This window comes from Zerene cesonia, unplaced genomic scaffold (assembly GCF_012273895.1).
Source record: "Zerene cesonia ecotype Mississippi unplaced genomic scaffold, Zerene_cesonia_1.1 Zces_u001, whole genome shotgun sequence".
NCBI lineage: Eukaryota > Metazoa > Arthropoda > Insecta > Lepidoptera > Pieridae > Zerene > Zerene cesonia.
Window position 1 is genome coordinate 1657940 of NW_024045131.1, and position 21264 is coordinate 1679203.

General features: G+C 37.2%; 3 protein-coding genes across 3 annotated transcripts in view; 1 reads left to right on the forward strand and 2 right to left on the reverse strand.

The window, feature by feature from the left end:
- Positions 1 to 168: 168 nt before the first annotated feature.
- On the reverse strand, positions 169 to 12582 carry LOC119838074 (SID1 transmembrane family member 1-like; the record flags this gene model as incomplete). The annotated part of the gene is made up of 17 exons (XM_038363883.1): positions 12360 to 12582; positions 11684 to 11753; positions 10992 to 11088; positions 10218 to 10340; positions 9453 to 9494; positions 8717 to 9090; positions 8336 to 8419; positions 7560 to 7729; positions 6275 to 6411; positions 5991 to 6101; positions 4926 to 5037; positions 4267 to 4378; positions 3230 to 3403; positions 2445 to 2565; positions 1716 to 1838; positions 1366 to 1482; positions 169 to 368 (listed from the first exon to the last, which is right to left on the reverse strand). Coding segments are annotated over exons 1-17 (2265 nt in total), but the record flags the coding sequence as incomplete, so codon positions are not given.
- Positions 12583 to 13107: 525 nt separating this feature from the next.
- Positions 13108 to 16376, forward strand: LOC119838175 (formin-binding protein 4-like). Its single transcript, XM_038364018.1, has one exon. The coding sequence runs from the start codon at positions 13366 to 13368 to the stop codon at positions 14554 to 14556; it is 1191 nt and encodes a 396-aa protein (XP_038219946.1). The 5' UTR covers positions 13108 to 13365; the 3' UTR covers positions 14557 to 16376.
- The window catches only part of LOC119838075, a 7932-nt gene continuing 1509 nt past the window's right edge, over positions 14842 to 21264 (reverse strand). The window contains exon 2 of the mRNA XM_038363884.1: positions 14842 to 14949. Coding sequence (XP_038219812.1) covers positions 14842 to 14949 — 108 coding nt within the window. The remainder of the gene's footprint in view (positions 14950 to 21264) is intronic.

The window sequence follows — 21264 nt, forward strand, 5'->3', positions numbered from 1 at the left end:
GTGTAGTGTGGTGTAGTGTTGTGTAGTGTAGTGTAGTGTAGTGTAGTGTAGTGAAGTGTAGTGTAGTGTGGTGCGGTGTGGTGCGGTGTGGTGCTGTGTGAAGTGTGTGTAGTGTAGTGTAGTGTGATGTGGTGCGGTGTGCAGTGTGTGTAGCGTAGTGTAGTGTAGGGTGGTGTGGTGTAGTGTAGTGTAGTGTAGTGTAGTGTGGTGCGGTGTGGAGCGGCGTGGAGCGCACCCGTAGGCGGCGAGCGCCCAGTTGGCGAGGTTGGCGAGCAGCAGCAGCGCGCAGCGGCCGGCGCGCGCGGGCGCGGCGGCGGCGAGCGGGCGCCGCACGAGCGCGCGCGCCGCGCGGCACAGCGCGCCCAGCTCTGCGCATACAGTTTGCAATCGTCTTATAAATAAAACTCCCGCGTCACAATTTTATTTACCGGACCCCCTTCGAAACAGATGGACCGATTCTTATGAAATTTTGTATGCATATTGGGTACGTCTGAGAATCGGCCGACATCTATTTTTCATACCCCTAAATGATAAGAGTTAGGCAGAACAACGTTTGCCCGGTCAGTTAGTATGGGTGTAAAATATTACTAACAAATTTTATTTGTTTAAGGTTTATTTTCGTTACGGAATTATATAGATAAATGTTCTCATTTATGCATTATAAGAGGATTATCAATGCCATTCCTGTGAAATGGCGGCGCGAACAACAACGCAAGTGCGATGGCGGAGATCATATTTCGACCAGAGCAACTGTAGAACTCATAAAAATCCCGTTTTAAAAATTCCCAGAAAACCCTTTTACTAAGTTCCAGAAAAATTGTAAATATCTCGAGTATTACAGATGATAATTTGCCAGACGTCTGAGTGATCGCACATAATTGCAGTCCCTAACATGTTCTATTTAACCTATGGTACAATCCATAGAGGCGTTCCACAGGGATCTATTGTGAGACCACTTTTATTCATTTTCTACAGAACAGATATTGTGAAAAGAGAATTTATTAAATGTCGAAAGTACAGTACAGAATATAAACAAAAGCAGTGTATTAGACTCACTTAATTCTGCTTTAGAGATATACATACATACAAAAAGTATATATAAATAAACGAAGATAATGGTAAATTAACAAAAAATATGTGGACGATTAGCGATTCTTCCGACGTGATACATATACAGCCCAGGTCGCTCAGTGAAGATGTAGCTTTGTAATTGTGACAGAATTTTCGAAATCGGGTCCAGCAGTTTTTCTGTACACAATATGTGGTTTTGTATCCACATACATTTCCTTTTTATAATATAAGTTTAGATAACTTCACCAGGTTATCTAGTCAATTAATAAATAGCACAAATAAAAAAGCATTTACCCAAACGGAACCTTCCGAGATAATAGATCTGGAAGGTCATCACAAGACATGTGACCAGATGTAGTACAGTGAAGGCGACCCAGAAGTAGAAGTTAGCGTTCAGGACGCCGACGAGACCTGAATTTCAGAAAAAACAACATTAAATTCATGCTAAATCTTTTGTAAACATAAATTCATTCATTTGCACTGAGTAATGAAAACGTTTCTTCGAATATATCTATCTATATTTAGGTAATAGGTTTACACGATATTCATTAAATCGTCTAATCTAAACATAACAATCTAAGGTAACCTGATGGTAGACGTTTCGTAAGTCAAAACAATTATAAGCGTATAAAAGTGATACCCACCGATGAATATGATCAATGCGAGTACACCGAACGTTGCGTGCGCACGCGCATTTATGTCCGGGTGTCGCGCCTGGTACAGTTTCACCATACACAGCACACTTGTTACGTACATGAAGGACGTATCTGTGAACGAGGCATATATAAAAACCCTGATTACCATGATTTACTCTTTCATATATAAGCTGTATTCATAAAAAAAATGAAATTAAATTACACATAATTTGTCAGATGGGTTGTTTCCTAATAATTCATTAGTAAATAAAAATAAATTGACATAAACCACAAGCGACCACTCTGTACATATGACAATATGTATGCTTAAATCTTTAACCTGCGTGGTGGATTTGATAGGGGTTCTTTTTAATAGATAGGGATATCCAAGAGGAAGGTTTATATGTATAACATCTTTTAAAATATTCCGAATTTAACGCGTGGGAAGCAGAGGGTAAAAGTTTTGACCCACTGTTTTCATTTTATGAGCAAATGCAAATGAAAGAAACTGGACAATTCTAAGAGTATACATGATCACTTCATCACATCAACAATTTGAATAAAGATTATTTGAGATGAGATGAGATGAGATAAAAAAGTAACATAAAAACAGACACAAATTAATAAATTAATTCGATACTAATAAATTCTTATTTAAAAGTAGCAAAAAAAAAATAAAACGTCTCTACTTAAGAAAGGAGAGAAGAAGGGATACATAGAGAATAGAAGAGATCTCACCAAACTGGAAATTCATGCTATTCGGGCACACATGGTACGCGGCGGAGAGTAAGCCCTCGCTCACCAGGGCTATACCCATTGCGTAGAGCAGGCCAAAGTGTTGCGGTATACCGACCTCTACCTGAAAGCGAGAAGAAAAAAAGAAAGAAAGAAAGGAAACAATCCGCCGTTGGTTTTAGAGTCGGTAGTCGGTATAATTACATAATACTAAATCTCGATTCATCCGATTGAAAGTCTAACAATTTAGATCAGTCGAGCCGTTTAAGAGGAGTTCAGTGACACACACTCGTATAGAAGAAAAATGTATTCAGAGATAAAGCAAAAAGACTCGCTGGTATTAATATAGAATATATCCTAATTTCCCAATATTATAAAACCGAAAGTGTGATGTTATGGAATGGTTAGATTACTATTTATCGCTGTGATATGTGTGTAGGTACTTTATTACTTGTTATATTACCTATTATAAATAGCAGTACATATAGCAGGTGGCTCAGGTGAGGACCTCGGACTTAAAATCGATAAGTCGGGGGTTCGAGACCGGGCGAGCGCGCAAGAAATAAAGATTTTCCAATTTATCTGCGCATGTATCCACCACTGCTCGAAACGGTGAAGGAAAACATCGTGAGGCAACCGGCATGTCCGAGAATCAAAAGTTCGACGACATGTGACATCTGCCACGCCCTTGGCCAGCGTGGTGGATTATGGCCTGAACCCTCATAGGAGGTCTGTGTCCCAGGAGTGGGAACACATATGGGCTGATGATGATGATGATGATGACTCACGTTATTCTCCTTATACCTCCGATGTCTATGCCACACTTCGGCTAGGAACAGAGCGCCAAGTAGCACGTAGCCCAAATTGGAGTAGACGTGGTTGAAATCAGAGAGAACCATCAGCGGGTGCGCACAGAGGAAGTTGAAGTAGCACAGATCCTGGTTCCCCGACTGGTTCAGTAGCTGAGTAGCATGGTAGCGTCGTTAGTACACATGTAGCATGGAAGGATTGTCAGTGAAACGTATTTGTATATTACTCCTTTGAGTGAAACATGTAGCATAGTAGTTTCGTTAGTAGATGTCACTTTAAACTACTATGCTACATGTTATATTCAGGAGCAACACATGTAGTATGGTAGTGTCGTTAGTAGAACCTTCACATATATTACTTAAAGTATAAACTAGTTTGAGTAGAACAGATTCTTGTTCAGTAGCTGAATAGCCGCAGTAGCATCATTATTTGTATAAGTATACTACTGAGAACATAATTATAATAATAATTTCCTAAAGTGAGAAGGCAGGTGCCATAGTTCCCAATAGTTCCTTACACGGTTCCATTTAATATCCCTTTCCATAGCCTAGATATTAAATGTCCATATTTTGCAATAGTCCTACATCGGCCGTGGACTGCCCAGAGCTGTAACTCTATAGTGCAGTCATGGGCAGGCTGCAGCTGATGTCACATAACACATTAAAAATCTCAAAAGGGCTTCTGCGTGTTGGATCTGTGTCCCCACGTAAGCCTTCCAAAAGACCGGGTGCCTTCCTTCTGAGGGTACCCGAGTATTATGGAAATGAGAAACTGTTTTATTCGACAAAGAGTTTGATAGACAGATATATAGATAGACAAGACTCGATTGGTCTCCAATCAACTGGCGCCATTTCTTTTCGTGTTCAATAAGAAATTTGTGTATACTGTATATACTGTATGTATTTGTATATTTGTATATGTTGTACTGTGTATGGTGTGATACCTCCCCCCCCCCCTTTCCCCCCACCAGGAACGTCGGTGACCCTTTTCGGTGGGAAAGTAGGACAACACTCACCCTCTGATAAGTGACCACGAGTTGTATAACTGGCAGAGTATAGAACACGGCGACGGTTAGCACGTTCCAGAGATACATTTTCGAGCGCGCGGACAGCACCCGGGGCCGGCATCTGTATCGAGAGATATGTGTTACAAATCTCCAAAGTGTGCTGTTCGTTTGTCTGTCTGTTTTTCCAGTCGCAACGATGCGATTTTTGTGTCTTGAGATACAGATACAAGTGCTACGCTATAAGAAGTCCAATTGGATAAATAGATGTTTGAGTTTGAGTTCATCGTTTAGCTGGTGTTTAATATGTGAAGTGGAATCTTTCTTTCTCTACTTGTCGTACACTTATAATTCAGAAAACATACCTAAATAAGTATAACTATTTTAAATTTTTTATGTCATAGCGGGTAACTGAGCTGGTGTTTCGCCTGGTGGTAAGCGATCACCACCGTCCGTGAACAGAGCAGAGGTAGTGCCTTTGCGAATGCTTTACCCACTTTTAAGGGGTAAGGGATAAAGGAAAGGATTGACGACTGGAAAGAAGGAAAGGACGGGGAAAGGGTGAGGAAAAGGAAACGGAAACATTTGCAAATGTCAAACCTTAGTTGTGTGGGGGCACGTTAAAATAATTTACCATTTTTTAGTAGAAATTGGTAAAAATAAATACCAACCTGGATAAATTGGCAACACAGAGTTTATTTCCGTGCAGGTAGAGATCTTTTTCCGTGTTTATGTCGTCCAGTGTGGACAGGTCAGAGTCGGTGTCCGATGACGAACTACCCTCTGCTAAACAAAATGTTTTATTATAAATTTTGTTTACCTAGCTATTGCCCGCGACTTCGTCCGCGTATACTTGAGAGATCAGGGCATATGTTCGAATTAACCCTTAATTAATTGCGACAAAGGTTGTTTACCTAGCTGTTGTACAAAGGTATCTGTTTGTATGTCGAAGTAATATCACTTTTTTCTAACTTAACATCGAATTTTTTTTAAATCGTCTTGCTCAACTCTGCACAAGATTTGGAGGGTTTTGTATGAACAATGATACAACTTTTATGAAGAATTGCACATTACCACCAATGAATTTTAAGAATAACTAACTACTAACCTCTCGCCAATATGATAAAATTTTAATTAATAATATCCGAAAAGTATTAACATGTAACTTGATTTGAATTTTATGAAATCTCATAGATGGCGCTGTTATAAAATTGTTTTCATAAGTACTATGAACTAACTCTAGTAAGCTCAAGTTCTCAACTGGAGCGGCGTAGTTTTTATAGTTTAAAGCTAGATATTAGCATGGCTTATTCAAATAAAACACTTATATGCGTCGTTAGATTACACGCTGAATAGAAGAGAGAAAGAAAGAATAAATGATTGGATGGATAACAATGGTGACTTTTATTTGTTATCGTCGGCAATGGAGCTGGTGGGTAGCCTGGTAAGCGTACCACCGCTATGAACACTTGGAGAGGAGTAAGGTCTATTGCAGACCTTACGCCTCTACAAAGATTGCCGACTTTAATTTGGGAAGGGATAAAGACAGGATTGACCAGAGGAATACAGAGCTGGGAGGAGTAAGGAATAGGATATAGGCCTCCAGCTCCCCGACTCACCGTACGAAACACAATAGCCATGCTATTATATCCCGCCGGTCTCCTGTGGGGGTGTGGTACTTCCCCGGTGCGAGCTGGCCCAATTCGTGCCGAAGCGTGCTCAACAAGTAAACTCACCGGTCCTATTATTATCCCCGTCGCAGTGGCGGCTGCTGCCGCTGCGCTCTGCGCGTGCGCCGCGCGACGCCAGCGAGCTGTCGTGCGGCGTCGACGGCGCTAATAGTGGCTCTGGCAATGTTTCAAATCAAATCAAATCAAAACTGCACATTTGACGATGTCTATGATATTCAAATAAAAAAAACAAATATTTAGTGGATCAAAATCGAGTCATAAGTACTCAGTTACACACCATACGGGCGAAGCTAATTAAAGCGTGTTAATAAAAATTTTTTTCCACCTACCCTCAGTAAGGTGGCTCCGGCGCCTCTGAAAGATAATAACTAGTATGAAGGCGATATAGAAGGATAGAAAGAAAGCCAACGCTGCGCCCGCGGCTATCATATACTCCTGATATGATATTGTCTCAATTATGCGTAAACTGAAACAAATAAGAAATGCTATTTTAATGATAATTAATATATGTCAGACTAGCTGCGGCCCGCGGTTTCATCCGCGTAAGTCTGTGTCCCGTAGGAATATCGAGATAAAAAGTTGCCCATGTGTTATTCCACTTGTCCAGCTACGTACGTACAAAATTTCATTGCAAACGCTTCAGTAGCTTTTGCGTGAAAGAGCAACAAACGCACACACATCCTTACAAACTTTCGCATTTATTATATTAATAGCTAGCTGTGACCCGCGGTCGAAACCGCGTAAGTCCGTATCCCGTAGGAATATCGGTATAAAAAGTGCCCATGTGTTATTTCAGTTGTCCAGCTATCTACGAAGCAAATTCCATTGCAATCGGTTCAGTAGTTTTTGCGTGAAAGAGTAACAGACGCACGCATACAATGCATCCATCCTCACAAACTTTCGCATTTATAGTATTATTATTCGCCAATAGATGTCAGGAAGAATCATAATAAGATGGGACTACTCAAACGCCCCCTATTTGTTAAAAAAGTAAGTTTAAGTCGATAAAACACGAATATGACATTTTCTAAAAAAGATTCCTAGCTAGATCGATTTATCGCCCCCGAAACCCCCTATATACTAAATTTCATGAAAATCGTTGGAGCCGATTCCGAGATTCCAATTATATATATATATACAAGAATTGCTCGTTTAAAGGTATAAGATATAGCATGTCAGATAATAATCGTGTTTTAATATTATTTTGGATGAATAATTCTCGTGTCACAGTTTTCGTTGCCATAGTCCTCCGAAACGGCTTGATCGATTTTGATGAAATTTTTTGCGCTTATCCGGTATATATGAGAATCGGCCAACATCTATTTTTCGTCCCTCGAATTAAAATTTCATTTGTATGTAGCAGCAATTATATTTTATTTCGTCTTAAATTGAACTTGTATGTAATGTATCGGGAAGACACAGACTCCTGAAACACAGCGAAAGCTATATTAGGAGTCTGGGATTCATGTTGTATGTGATATATAATTTGTTCAATAAATGATTTTTATTTTATTTTTTTAATACTATGTAGTTAAAGTGATACTATCTCTTGGACTTGTATAATTATAATTTTTCAAATTTATATTTTAAAACAAATCTAAAATCTCAATAAACCTGAAAGTTTTGACTCTGCCATCGTTCGTTGGTACACTGATCGAATCGTCCCACCCGAAATACTGGGCCATTTTGGGTAAACTCGAATTACCAGTAGCTTGTCCGGTACAGTCCTCGTCCGATGTCTTCACAATGAATACAATGTAGAAGCCAACGGGGAATGAATCTTGCTGTAAGTAAAAAAAAAAAATCAAAAATTGTCCTTAGTCAAACTCTGCCTATGCGTGTGTGAGCCAGAATTTTCTATTGAGCGATATTGTGACTTTGAACATTATTGCGACGAAATAAGGTTTCAATTTCAATGAATATAAAAATCTAATTCTTAACCGTCGCTCGGAACACTTTTTGACGACCTTTTATTCGTTTGTAACCGACCTCTTTAAACTCGATTTTGACCCACTTCAAACGAACAAATTAAATTCAATCTTTGTTAACTTATCAAGGGTCGGTGACAATACAATAGTTTCATGAGTTTGTCTTATTATCCTGATAAAAATCGCCAGAATTTAATAATTTCAAGTGAGACAATTCAGTTGACTCTATCATTAAAGCGTATTTTTTTTTAAATATTATTATTACTAGCTCTCCGCCCCGGCTACGCCTGCGGTACATATATAGCATATAGCCTTCTCAATAAATGGGCTATCTAACACTGAAAGAATTTATCAAATTAGAACAGTAGTTCCTGAGATTAGTGCGTTCAAACAAACGAACTCTTCAACTTTATAATATTAGTATAGATTAATACAATATTAGTATGGAAATGTATACATTACCGTTAACGTAATACCTCCTCTCCTGGTCATTGTTAAATAATAACCATCATATAAAATATCCCTTTCATTGTCGAAAACTGGACACTGAAAATGTTTTTATAATTTTTTTTAATACCTTAAAAAAGAACTCAAAAAGAGTACAAAAACTGACTTTGAAATTGTGACTTTCAGACAGACTTTCAGAAGCCTGGCCTGGCCTTCTTCAAATGAAATTATTTAAAATCTCGAAAAAAAAAAACGTTTAAGAATTATGAATGTGGAATAGCAAGCAACCGAGCTGGTGGTACGCCTGATGGTAAGCGATCACCACCGCCCGTGAACATTCGCAGAGGTAGCGCCTCCGGTGTGTACCTACATTCGCATATAAGTTTGTATACATACGGAGAAGTTCTGAATGGACACAACTGCGCATAAATCGTCATCCGATTCAATAATCAGAATGACGCTCTTCGGCCGAGACAACCATCCGTACGCCGTATCCAAATTTCTGTTCACGAAATACCGCTTGCCCCCCCCATTGCCAGTGCATAAATACTTCTTCCTCGCCCTCTGCGCTGCCAGATCGACCACGCTGTTCCGGCCCTGGTCGAACGGGTAGAAATAGTATTTGGGCTGGCTCGGTGTGCTCGTCAGATTCGTCGTTTCGTTCAGTTTCACGTAGAAATCCTGGACGGTCTCCACCAGGATGGTCACGTTTATGGGATCCGGCGACGAGGAAGTCAGGTGCACTATGGGTGTGTTCAGTGTGGACACATCTGAGGACAATTGCCGCTCGATTACAATAGGTAACACGCGCGAGTCGTGAGTTATATGGTCTAAACGAAACCTGCCTAGCTTAGGATGTCTTTAACACTCATTGCACACGCTCTATAATGGCAACGAGTCAGGCAATTGCCCGACTCGTGGAGGCGAGCGAGCGGGATGTAGTCTGTTTTATGCGTGAGAGTAAAAGAGCGCGGCATAAATAGAATACAAAATCTTCGGTGTTCGTCTATACTTTTATGCTTCTAACCCTAGGAGGAATGCAGGCGTAATGCTATCGTGGATGCATGAATGAACAGTGAAAGAAAAACTAGCAACATCAGCGTGTGTGATTATTTTATAAACGTATATTTACGTATTAACGGCCCGCAGTACACTCGAATCCATTTGTCACTGACTGAAGCGTTAACAGAAAAAGAAAGACGTATGAGAAAAACATGTGATAGACAGAGACGGTATGAGGCGGCAAGTGACAGCGGCGATTCATGTTACCATTTTTCAATTCGCATGTATAGATTAAGATAGTGAGTTTTAAATCTATTATTAGGAACCTGGCTTTATTTGAAAAAATTATATGATAAAATCAGTATGAAAACTTCATTATTCAAGGGTTTTATTAATGCTTATTATAGTAATAGAAAAACACAATCACGCCAGATGGAGATATTTTAATTAGTCCCCACGCATCGAACCCAGAACCTGCCATTTACTTCGCTCACGCTGACCGCTACCAAGCTTAAGCCTCGTATTCATGGTGAATATCTGTTGAGCAACTGTGTACACTGACACTACGAAATTCAGGTAATTGCCCGACTCGAGCGAGCGAGATATAATCTGTTCCATGTGCGAGAGCGAAAGAGCGCGACTCATACGGCCATTTTCGAATACAATATCGCTGATGTGTGTGTAACCTTGCCTATTTCTTTCCTTTCCAACTAGTTTGCCTGGCAGTGATTGCTGTTAAGCAATAAGGCCGCCTCTTGCACAAACGATGCCTTTTTTTTTTATTGTATTCTTGCTGTTTTTGTCTAAGTTTGTGCAATAAAGCATTATAAATAAAATAAATAAATATGTCCTTCTTCTATACATAGGGTTTAGGGGTAGCTGGAACATAACTCACGGCAAGTATCTTCGTCTTCGGAGAATATATTATTGTGCGGGCAGAGAGTACGCGATATGTTCGTGAACTGCTCCAAGCCGCTGATCGTCTGCACCGTCATGGGAAGCTGCCATGAAAAGACACCTGGAATTTTTTTTTAAAATAGCTGTAAAAAGCTGCACGCCCCAGCTCCGCCCGGATAGTCGTTTATCGTAATCGGTAAATAGGGGAGGAAAGATTTTACCGTGAAAATGTATTTTTACCACGCGGTCACAGTGTTGCGATGCTTAAGTTTTATGAAAACACTAGCTGCGCCCCGCGGTTTCACCCGCGTACATCCGTATCCCGTAGGAATATCGGGATAAAAAGTTGTCTTTATGTTTATTCCAGTTCTCCAACGTAGGTACCAAATTTCATTGCAATCGGTTCAGCAGTTTTTGCGTGAAAGAGCAACAAACACATACACATCCTTACAAACTTTCGCATTTATAATATTAGTAGCATAGGATATAGTAAGTATAGTATGAAAGTATGAATAGTATGATGAATATTTAGTTTCTGCGGCGTTAAGAGTGAGTAAATGATGATGTAGTTTGGCTGTGATGATAATTATGATGATGATGATGATGATAATGATGATAAATGCATAATTATTATGACGATGACAATGATAATAATGATAAATGGATATTTATTAAGATGATACCGATAGTTATGGTGATGATTTTAATATCCATGATGATAAAAGAAGTGATAATGATGACGATGACGGCTGAATAAAATCTATCCAAATACCTTTCTGCTGCCTGGCCGTGATGAAGAGTGGGTACGTACGATTCGCGAAATCGCTGGCGACCGTCACCCGGGCCGGCGTGTCATACGCCTCGTAGTCCTTTAAAGAAAACGGTGAATGTGTGCAAGAAGAAAGCAAATACAATTCAAAATGGTAACTCTATATAGAATAATTATTTTCTACATACTTCCTGGGGTGGGGGGGGCAGGTTTTGGCTGGTTTGTCAAACAATTTACATCGGTTAACATGCGAGCATAAAACCAAGGGGTCCTGGATTTTACTCTGGGTGGGGAGTCACAAAAAAATATCTGTCTGGACTGGACTGGTCTGGCTGGACACAGAAGGCTGATCACCTACTTGTCCATGAAGAAAATTGATCAGTGGAACAGATGTAAGTATATCATCTGCTCTATACTGCATTAGGGGACTCGGGATTTAACCATAATACTATGCTTATGACTTAATGGTCTGGCAAACTTCCGTATTGATCACTAGCAGTCCGCCCCCGCTTCACCCATGGTACATATATAGGCTATATATGTACCATGGGTGAAGCGTGATAGCCTTCCTCTATAATCAGACCAGAACTTCCTGAGATAAGCGCGTTCAATCAAATAAATAAACAAACTTATCAGCTCTACAATATTAGTATAATAGATTTTTTATGGATAGGTGAGCTTGGATAGATACTTACGCCAGCAAATTCCATAATGTATTCTGTGTTCTTACTGACAGCCACCGTGTATAGTTCATTGTATTTGTAACTGAAACATACATTTTGTTTCATTTTTGTCAAAATTCTAATTGTTTTGTTGCCAGCAACATTAATAGATGTTACTATTTATAAATAATTTGAATAATTGTTTATTTATAAGTTTAACGGTGAGCTCATAAAGTCACAGATAGTGTATTAAATACTTTTCACTTGTATTTTCAATTGCAATGCTAGCTTAATAGCCTTCAGACAGAAACAAGTATTTCTGTAGCATATCTATAACACTGCCAAGTGTTATCAAAATTGGTTCAGTGGTTTTTGTGTGAAACAGTAAAAATACATACTTACAAACTGCACAAAACTCAAACATAAAAAAAATACACTTGAATCGAGAACCATGTCCTTTGTTTTAAGTTGATTGAAATATAATTAATTTAGATACTGTAACATTTTACAATAAATTAAAAAGATTGATAAGACGAAACGAACAAAAGCGGTATCTTGTATAATGACCTCATTTAATCAAAGAAAAAGTAATAATTAATGTATTTTTAGATAATATAAGAAATACTACACTACTGTACTGCATAGCACTTATAAAATATCCAATTCTTCGTTTTTATTGTACAATACACAAACACTTTTGAATACTCACGTATTATTGTAATGAAAAATAATTTCATCTCTGTTTAGTCCAAAACAAATATATATAACGTTGAAAAGAACGTAAATTTTTAAATAAAAACAACTCATCGTATATCATTAGATTTTAAACCAAATTACATTTGTATATTTATTTAAAAAATATTAGTGTAATTATGCACTTTTTATTTTGAAAATTAGATCAATATAAAAGTCAAACGAAGTCAAAAACTCAAAAGTTCTTTGGCAAATTAAACTATGACATTTTAGTGTAGTTGTCACATACATATGACGACATTGACATAATATAATATCGATAATGCGGATATTAGACTGCACTAAATTTAGTTGTCACTGAATTTAGGAAATGTTATCGCATTCAGAGCGTTAGAATCCTAAATTTAGAAGTCAGTATGAATTTTGACATTAGAAACCAAACTAATTAAATTTGATTTATTAAGTAATACTACTAGAATAGCATTATGTTATCTGTGGTAATACTCATAGGTGCTTGACTGTTGTAAATAGCCCAATACTTTTCTGGGATAACTTTTGCCTGGCTTGGAAAATAGAGTATCGAACTTTAAATCTTAATAGGAATTTTCTGTTATCACAAGTTACAACAAAACATTCTTTTCTTTGGCACTTAGTGCATCTTTCGTGGCGTTTCTCTAATAATTATTACTCAATCTGTGGCCTTCTGTCATAGCCATTAATTACTTAATCTGTGGTACTAATGCTCTGTAGTCTGTACACTGTATACATAAAAGTTTAAAATAATGTAGATCAAGATGGCGTGTTGATTGTTGTGAATAAAATACAAAATGGTGGTTGCTTAAGTTACAATTATGAGGATTTATATTGAGCTAAAATAATTCCTTGTCTTCTGTTATGTTATTTTAAATTGATTCGTAAAAGGTTCAAATGAAATTAGGCTAACAGCTTGTTTCGGTTATTCTATAAAATGCTACGGATTGGGATTCAAGGAACAATAACAAAGTGAATGCAATTTCATGTAAATGCAGGAGTCGTGCGCAGGTGCAAATTTACCAAGACGAGTTGGCGTAGCAGAGCACTTAATCCACTTTAAATCGTCTCCTAATTTTAAAAACATGAAGAAGTTTATAAGGTCGAAGATGGATCGCAATGAAATATCTGATGTGGCTCGGGCACCACCTCCCCCGCCGCCAGACATATATCCAGAGAAGAAGACAGATGTTCAACCGCCCTTGCCGCCCGTGCCGCCTCCTCCAGACTCACCTTGGAATGTTTCCGTGAAACAAGAAGTCGTGGACCATGAATATATAGGAGCGTATGGGCCCTATGATGGTGGCAAAAAACCGTCTCAAGACCAACCGCAACGGGAGGACGTAAAGCCCCGCGCGACCATCTGCCGTGATTACGTCCGTGGGACATGCAAAAGAATTGGCACGTGCAGGTACGCGCACAAGTTTGATATCTCCCAGCTGGTCGGTGTGTATACATTCTGCCGCGACTTCCAAACGAAAGTCTGCAAGCATGCGAATTGCAAATATGTGCATGCCGATGTATTTGAGGAGCAAAACTTTTACCGAACAGGTTATTTGCCTCCGCACGCGTTCTCTCATAAAAGAACTACTAGTAGTCAATCGTCAGAAGCAAATTCCATGAGTTCTTCGACATCCGCTGCCGTGCAGCCGCCGCCGCCGCCCCCGCCGCTGCCTCCGCCGCCACCGCCGCCGCCCGAGGAACCGGTCCCCGAGGTTTCGTTTAAGAAGCCTATGACACCACTCCCTAAAGTGATAAAGCAAGCCTTCATGCCTATGAGGAGTCTCGAAGAGTCATACTTGGATCTGTTATCATCGCACCCACTAAAGCGGACATGGTCCTCGATAGAATCTAGCTCTCTGTTGGATCATGATATGTGCGACTTTCCAAAGAAGTGCAAACATTGTGATATTATGGAATTCCGTCTGCAGCACAGCAGGAACAAGCTGCAGAAGATGATCTTGAACACAGAGGCTTTGGGTGTAAAAATTGCTCACATCGATAAGAGGAATGCTAAGCTTGAGTCTATAATTATGAAGTTATTGACATCTTCTTCAACCCCAACCTCCCCTAAACCATACGCCCCTTCCCCTTTCAATAGGCAGTATAACCGAGAATTCACCCAACTTGAACAATTATCGGCACTGTTGGACAAACGTTTGGAGTTTTTAGGTAAAACTTAATTTCTTGAATTTGTTTTATTTTATTTTTTATAAGCGTGCATAGCTATTGATTTGCGATTTGTTTTTTTTGTTTATTTCTTTTCTGTGTGTGTGATCATCATCCTGGTTTCTAATTCCATCTTGTGGAAAGTTGTTTAAGACAAAAAATTATCATTGATTTTTTAAATTGAATTACTATTTTATTATTTGTAATTCTCATATTGCTTAACATATGAAAAATACAAGTCATAATATTTTTGCTACCCCAAAGCAATTTTTTTCATATTAAGGTAAACATTATATTGATCAAGTGTTGTTGGAAATAATATGTTGCTGCAGCTCAGGTGCAAACATTCCAACATTTGTTCTTAACACTGCAATGCACAGTTCCCGGTGACATATTTGATAGCAAATCTGAAACAATTTGATGTTTAACAAATGTCTACCATTAATACACAGCTTTACTCTTAAAATGCATTCCCACAAGGTGGAATTTCAAAGAAATTTTATCAATTCCCTCTCACCAATGCTCCTCATCACCACCAGTAATACCAACAGTCCTCTCAATATCCACATAACTAACACCAAGTCTAGCATAGCCCTCACTGCTCCTCCCTCATTTTCAAATTATCCTCATTCACGAGCCGGTCTCATGCGAAAATTACCATCCAAGCAAGCTTTTGCAACTGTCATATACAAACTGTGTAGCAATTTTTACAACCATCTATATCGTTGTTTGGAAAATATAATGATCGCTTCAAATAAAACTGAACAGCGGGATATGCAATGAGAATGCCATAAAAATATAGGTTCTTGAAACCGTATCTTATATTTTTCGAGCGCCTATGCAAAAAAGTTCTAGTATAGACGTAATTAATGTAAGCTTCATTGTATCATCTATAATTCATGTCATTACATTGTAGCATAAGTGCGAAAATAGTAGAATAAGAGAACTTGTATTATTACACCAATCGATACTGTCATTAATAAGACAATGTTTTATCTATTGACATTACACAGCTATCAATGAGACTTGTTTGCTTTTTCTGAAAGAATATGGCTATGTGTGCTGTGTTGTATTGAACTGAAAATTTAACAGCATTGCCTTCCAATCAGGGATGGTAGTCTACCTATGAATTCACTACATTGTACTGAATTTACTGTGACCGAAATAAATGACTTTAAACTTCACTCGCCACATCACAGCACTCATAGGTTTGATGTGAGTTACCATCTATTTATATCTATATATTCGTTCATGATGAAACGTGGCAATAATTTTTCGATGATTCATTTATACCTATATACCTTGTTTTTTTAAATTGCTTAATTCAATTTAAAGTGGGAGCTATGAGTTAATCGGTCAGTATGAATCTTTTTTCCATGAGAAAAATCAAATTATTTATTTGGTCTTATGCTATTTTTAAGGGTCGCATTTTAATGTGTTTAATTATCACCTGCTAGTCTTTATTTTTGACTTTTGGAATTCGTATTTTAAATAAATAATTAATTATTTAAGCAGTAAACAAATCATTATCATATTTATAACGATATTAAGACACAAAACAATATTTTAATTTATTTTATTAAGTTGAAATATTGATTTCAGAGAGATAAGCGGTCATAGAGTTTACATTTTTTTTCATTGTTCTAGCCATTTTATAGTAACAGTAAAACACACTTAAAGATTTTTTTCATTGCATAATACAAACAAAAAGTAAAATTGACAAATTTAATTAAACAAGGTATATAGTACAATGAGCTTCGAAAATAATATGGGAATAGAAAACTGCGATTGAAGTCTCTTTGATATTTCTTAATTACATATATATTTATTGAACCGTGACTTTTATTTAACCTATTTATTGAGTATTTACAGCCTTTCCTTCAATACATGGAGGAGATTTTCAATTTAACTGTATTTTTTGGTTTTTTATCTCCTAACGTTTAACTGGGTGATTCGACTTTAATGATTCTTTGTATATTTGAAAGCTTGTCATGTGGTCCCATTTAAATTTGATCTTGTTTTGACGATTTAAAAGCGGTGTAGGTTTATATATTTATTTAAATGTAATAAAAATTGGCGAAGTATGAAATATTAATGTCTGACAATAATATAAGTTTTTGTCTAGGTACACCGTTGATTATTCTAATTTTGATTACTATAATGGTATTTGCTGTGGTTTTTTTTTAATTAATGGGCTCCGAAGCTAATGAACACATTTGAAAGTTATGGGCTATATTTTATTTAGTTACTAGAGATCCGCCCTGGCTTAGCCTGTGGTAACGCACTAATCTCAGGAACTACTGGTCCGATTTGAAAAATCCTTAGTGTTACGAGGGCTATCTATTATTTATTGAGGAAGGCTATAGACTATATACCTACCACGGGCGAAGCCGGGGCGGACTGCTAGTCCTACTATCCTATCCTACTAATATTATATATTCGAAAGTTTGTAAGGATGTGTGTTTGTTGCTCTTTCACGTAAAAATTACTGAACCGATTACAATGAAATTAGGTACATAGACAGCTCGACAACTGTAAATACATATAATAATAAAAACATATAGGCAACTTTTTATCCCTATATTTCTTATTCCTACGGGATACGGGCTTACGCGGGTGTACCGCGGGGCGCAGCTGGTTATTAATAACTGGAATGGCAGGTAATAGTCATATATAAACCTGACTAATATATATAGTTATCTGGAATAAAAACTGTAGGAATTTTTACAACCACCCTGCGTCATGGTTTGGAAAAAATTATTAGGTTTTTCTACCTTAATATATAAGAGTGGGACATGCATTGAAAATTCCTTCAAAATATTGGTTTTTGAAAGCGTATGTTATATTTTTTTGTAGATGTAAAGTGGGGTAACATAAGTGCTTTACCAGTTTTTGTGGACGTGCGTTTTCGGAAACAAATAAAAAATCTCATAACAATTTCAAATGGAAATTGAAACCTGTATAGTATCAGTTGCTGTTTCCCGCAGCTTCGCCCGTGCGGTCTTAATAAATTTTCACGGTACAAACTTTATCCCTTATTTTATCCACTTGGGGGCAGAATTTATCAATATCTTAGCTTTCTTAACGGATGCCTACTTCATAATCTATCTGCATGCCAAATTTCAGCCCGATCCGTCCAGTGGTTTGAGCTGTGCGTTGATAGATCACTATGTCAGTCAGTCATCTTTGAGTTATATATATTTAGAAGCAACGAATAGTCACCCTTAAGACCTGTATAGTTTCTTGCTATGTCAGTTTGCCGCTTCGCACACGAATCGAAAGCGTATCATTAGGGCTAGCTATTGCTCTCTGGCAGAATGCCCGGATTCCTAGTAATACAAAGTACTATGTTAGGTATCACCGCTCCACGCACTACCTGATTTTTGAAGCACGCTGTCGGAAACCAGACTGATTTATAAATGAACCAGCTGCGCCCCGCGGTTTCACCCGCGTAAATCTGTATCCCATAGAAGTTGTTCAACTATCTACGTACCAAATTTAATCGACTTTTAAAAAAGGAGGAGGCGCTCAGTTTGACCAGATTTTTCTGTGTTTGTCACTTCAAGTTTTTCGACAGGGTGAACAGATTTTGACGATTTTTTTAAGGTAACTGATAAACTGTCTCCGCGTTTTCCGGGCTTTAAGTTCTCTGTGGGATTTCCTGCACAAAAACTATTTGGGTCTCTGGTTTCAAACTATCTCTGTACCAAATTTCCACCAAATGGGTTCAGTGGTTTAGGCGTAAAGAGACCGACCGAGTTAGTTTCGCATTTATTATAAGCGTAAGAAGTTATTTAGCGTGTTAAGTTATTTTTTACTTTTAGTATCTATATATTATATCGCTATAATGATTCTATATTCGATAACTACTAGCTTGTACGTCTGTCTGTTCTTAAGTTTTTTACCCGACTGAATACAATTGCTGAAGGGGGGTTATGTTTTTCGAGTTATATATATGCCCATTTCTACTGTATAAATGTTTTCATTACCATTAACATACGTGGTTTTACAGGAAAAACAAAATTCAAATTTGTTTATTTAATCAAACACTTAACCTAACCTTATAGCTAAGTAATAAATGTTGGATTTAATGTTTAGTTAACTATAACATAAGATTATACACCTGTTCTTTAGAATTAAGGTTATATATTGGTGTCAATAAAGTATAAAGATATAAAAATACAAAGTCATTTGTTTTATTGTTGTTGTTCCTTGGAATTTTTTGGTCCTTAATCCTTATCATATTTTTGGTTCAAGTATATTAGCAATAGGGACTTTACTCAGAACTAGTTGCGTTGTTTTAACAAGTTTTTAACTAAGTTGTTTTAAACTAACAAGTTGAGGAAACTTGTGGTTAAAACAACGCTCAGTTTTAGTAATTTTTAATTTAAAGAATAGAAGAAAATTTGATCACGAGGCGGGAGTCGAACCCTGGGTGCATTTTACTGTAGTTCATAACTATCCTCTCATAGACAGTTACCAATGATGATTGTAATATTTAAAAATATTAAGCACCCCACGCTTTTTACTCTGAATTGAATCATTGTGTTAATAACTTAAATTTTATTATAATTTTGTTTTGAGGTGATTCATTATGATTGATTGTTTCATCTGCAACTATAGTTACATTAAACTCTTTGCCATCAAAAATTATTTTCAAGTTTTTAGTTCAGTTTGCAATAAAAGCGTGCTTTTTAGTTTTTTTAAACTATAATTAATTTTTAGTCTGTGACAAAATCATATTTTATCTTTCTCCCTCTTCTACAAATGATCTACAAGAGAATTTATTAATCCTGGCAATCGGGAAACTGTTATTAAATTATTGCATTGTTATCGGTCCTTGATACGTATGCAAAGTTTCAAATTAATCAGACTTCTGGAAATTGATGAAAATGATGTTCAAAGATTCGATTACATACATACATACATACATAATATAAGATACAGGCCAAGCTAATATAAGCGTGTTAAAAAGTAGCCTACGTTCTAATCCAGACTATAGTCTATCTTTGTATCAAATTTTATAGAGATACGATAGCTACTGTTTCACGGGAAAACAGCTTTCGCTTAAACAGTAACAAGCATCCATACATCTATATAATACAAACTTTCGCTCTTATAATTTTAGTAAGATATGAATACTACAAAAAGAAACAAATAAAAAATAAATTCGGTTTTTCTATTTATATAATTTATGTTTTTAATCATGTATTGGTGTCCATTTTGTTAGTTGTCCTGAATAAATAATAAATAAATTAACTAACGACTAATTATTACTTATAGATTAGTTAATATGCAGACGTGACGTGTTTTTCTTTATATTTTGCTAGACAGATTTATTTCGTAATCATTTTTCTTATATACCCAAAATGATGATTAAGCATATACCCTAAATAATTATAATAACCACTTTATACTAACTTACTCCTGTGGCGCTGAAACCCCGAAGTCGGTCTTGGTCTCCGAGACGAGAACTCCATCTTGCCCGGTCCTGCGCGGTTTCTTGTCAATTAGCACGCGCAGGCCTTCTTCAACTCGATAGCGATATTTAGGTCATCCGACCGGGCCTCGACCCAATGGTCGGCCCAAGTATGCTCTCTTTAGTCCTCTTTCCTCATCCATTCGTTCCACATGACCAAGCCTATATGACTCTATACTACAGGCATTAAAATAACTAATATGTTGACATAATAAAAAGTTATATTGAATGAAATGAAATGAAATGAAATGAAATGAAATGAAATGAAATGAATGAAATGAAATATTCTTTATTGCACACAAAACAATTAAATTAACAAAAAAAATTGGAAATGGAAAGGAAAGGGCAAAGGGCGGCTTTATTGCTCAAAAGCAATCTCTTCCAAGCAACCCAAGTTAGGCGGAAGTAATAAAAAATTAAAGATTTGGAAGACGTGTGTACACAATAAGAAGAGAAAGGACATAATACATAATAGAACAATGAAAGTACAAAATAAAAAAACATGCAAAAAACAAAAAAAAATAAATAAATAAAAAAAGAACAAAGCAAAGAAATGAAAATAAACACACAAAACCAAAATACAAACAAAAAAAAAACAATGTACTTAAAATGTTTGCAAATAGTGATCTTTATATTGAATGTGATTGAGAAAAATAAGCTGAAAATGTCGAGTTGTCACACTACTTCAAGTGCTGTGTGTTTTTATTGTTATTTTCTAAATTGTTCTAAAGGTTCAATGTGGTAGTCGAGCACGTTTCGGCACGAATTGGACCACACCCCCACAGAAAACCGGTGTGAAATAACATTCTGCTGTGTTCGTTCGGTGAGTGGGGGAGCCGGCGGCCTATATCTATTTCCTTACCCATCCCAGTCCTTTCCTTTATTCCTATCGTCAATACTTTCTTAATCCCTTTCCAATGTGAAGTGGGTGAATCCATTTCTAGAAGTGTAAGGTCTGCAATCAAGCTAACGCCTCTTCAAATGTCCATGGGCGGTGGTAGCGCTTACCATCAGGCGACCCACCAGCTCCATTACCGAGGATGACGACTCCATTTCAGAGATAAGTTGGTGTCACTGTAGCTACTCATTAATATAGTATTTGTACTTTTATTTCTTGTAGGGATAGAATGAATCCCACCAGAAATATTTCATGTATTTCATGTTTCTTAAACGGTGAAGGAAAACATCGTGAGGAAACCGGCATGTCCAAGAATTAAAAAGTTCGACGACATGTGACATCTGC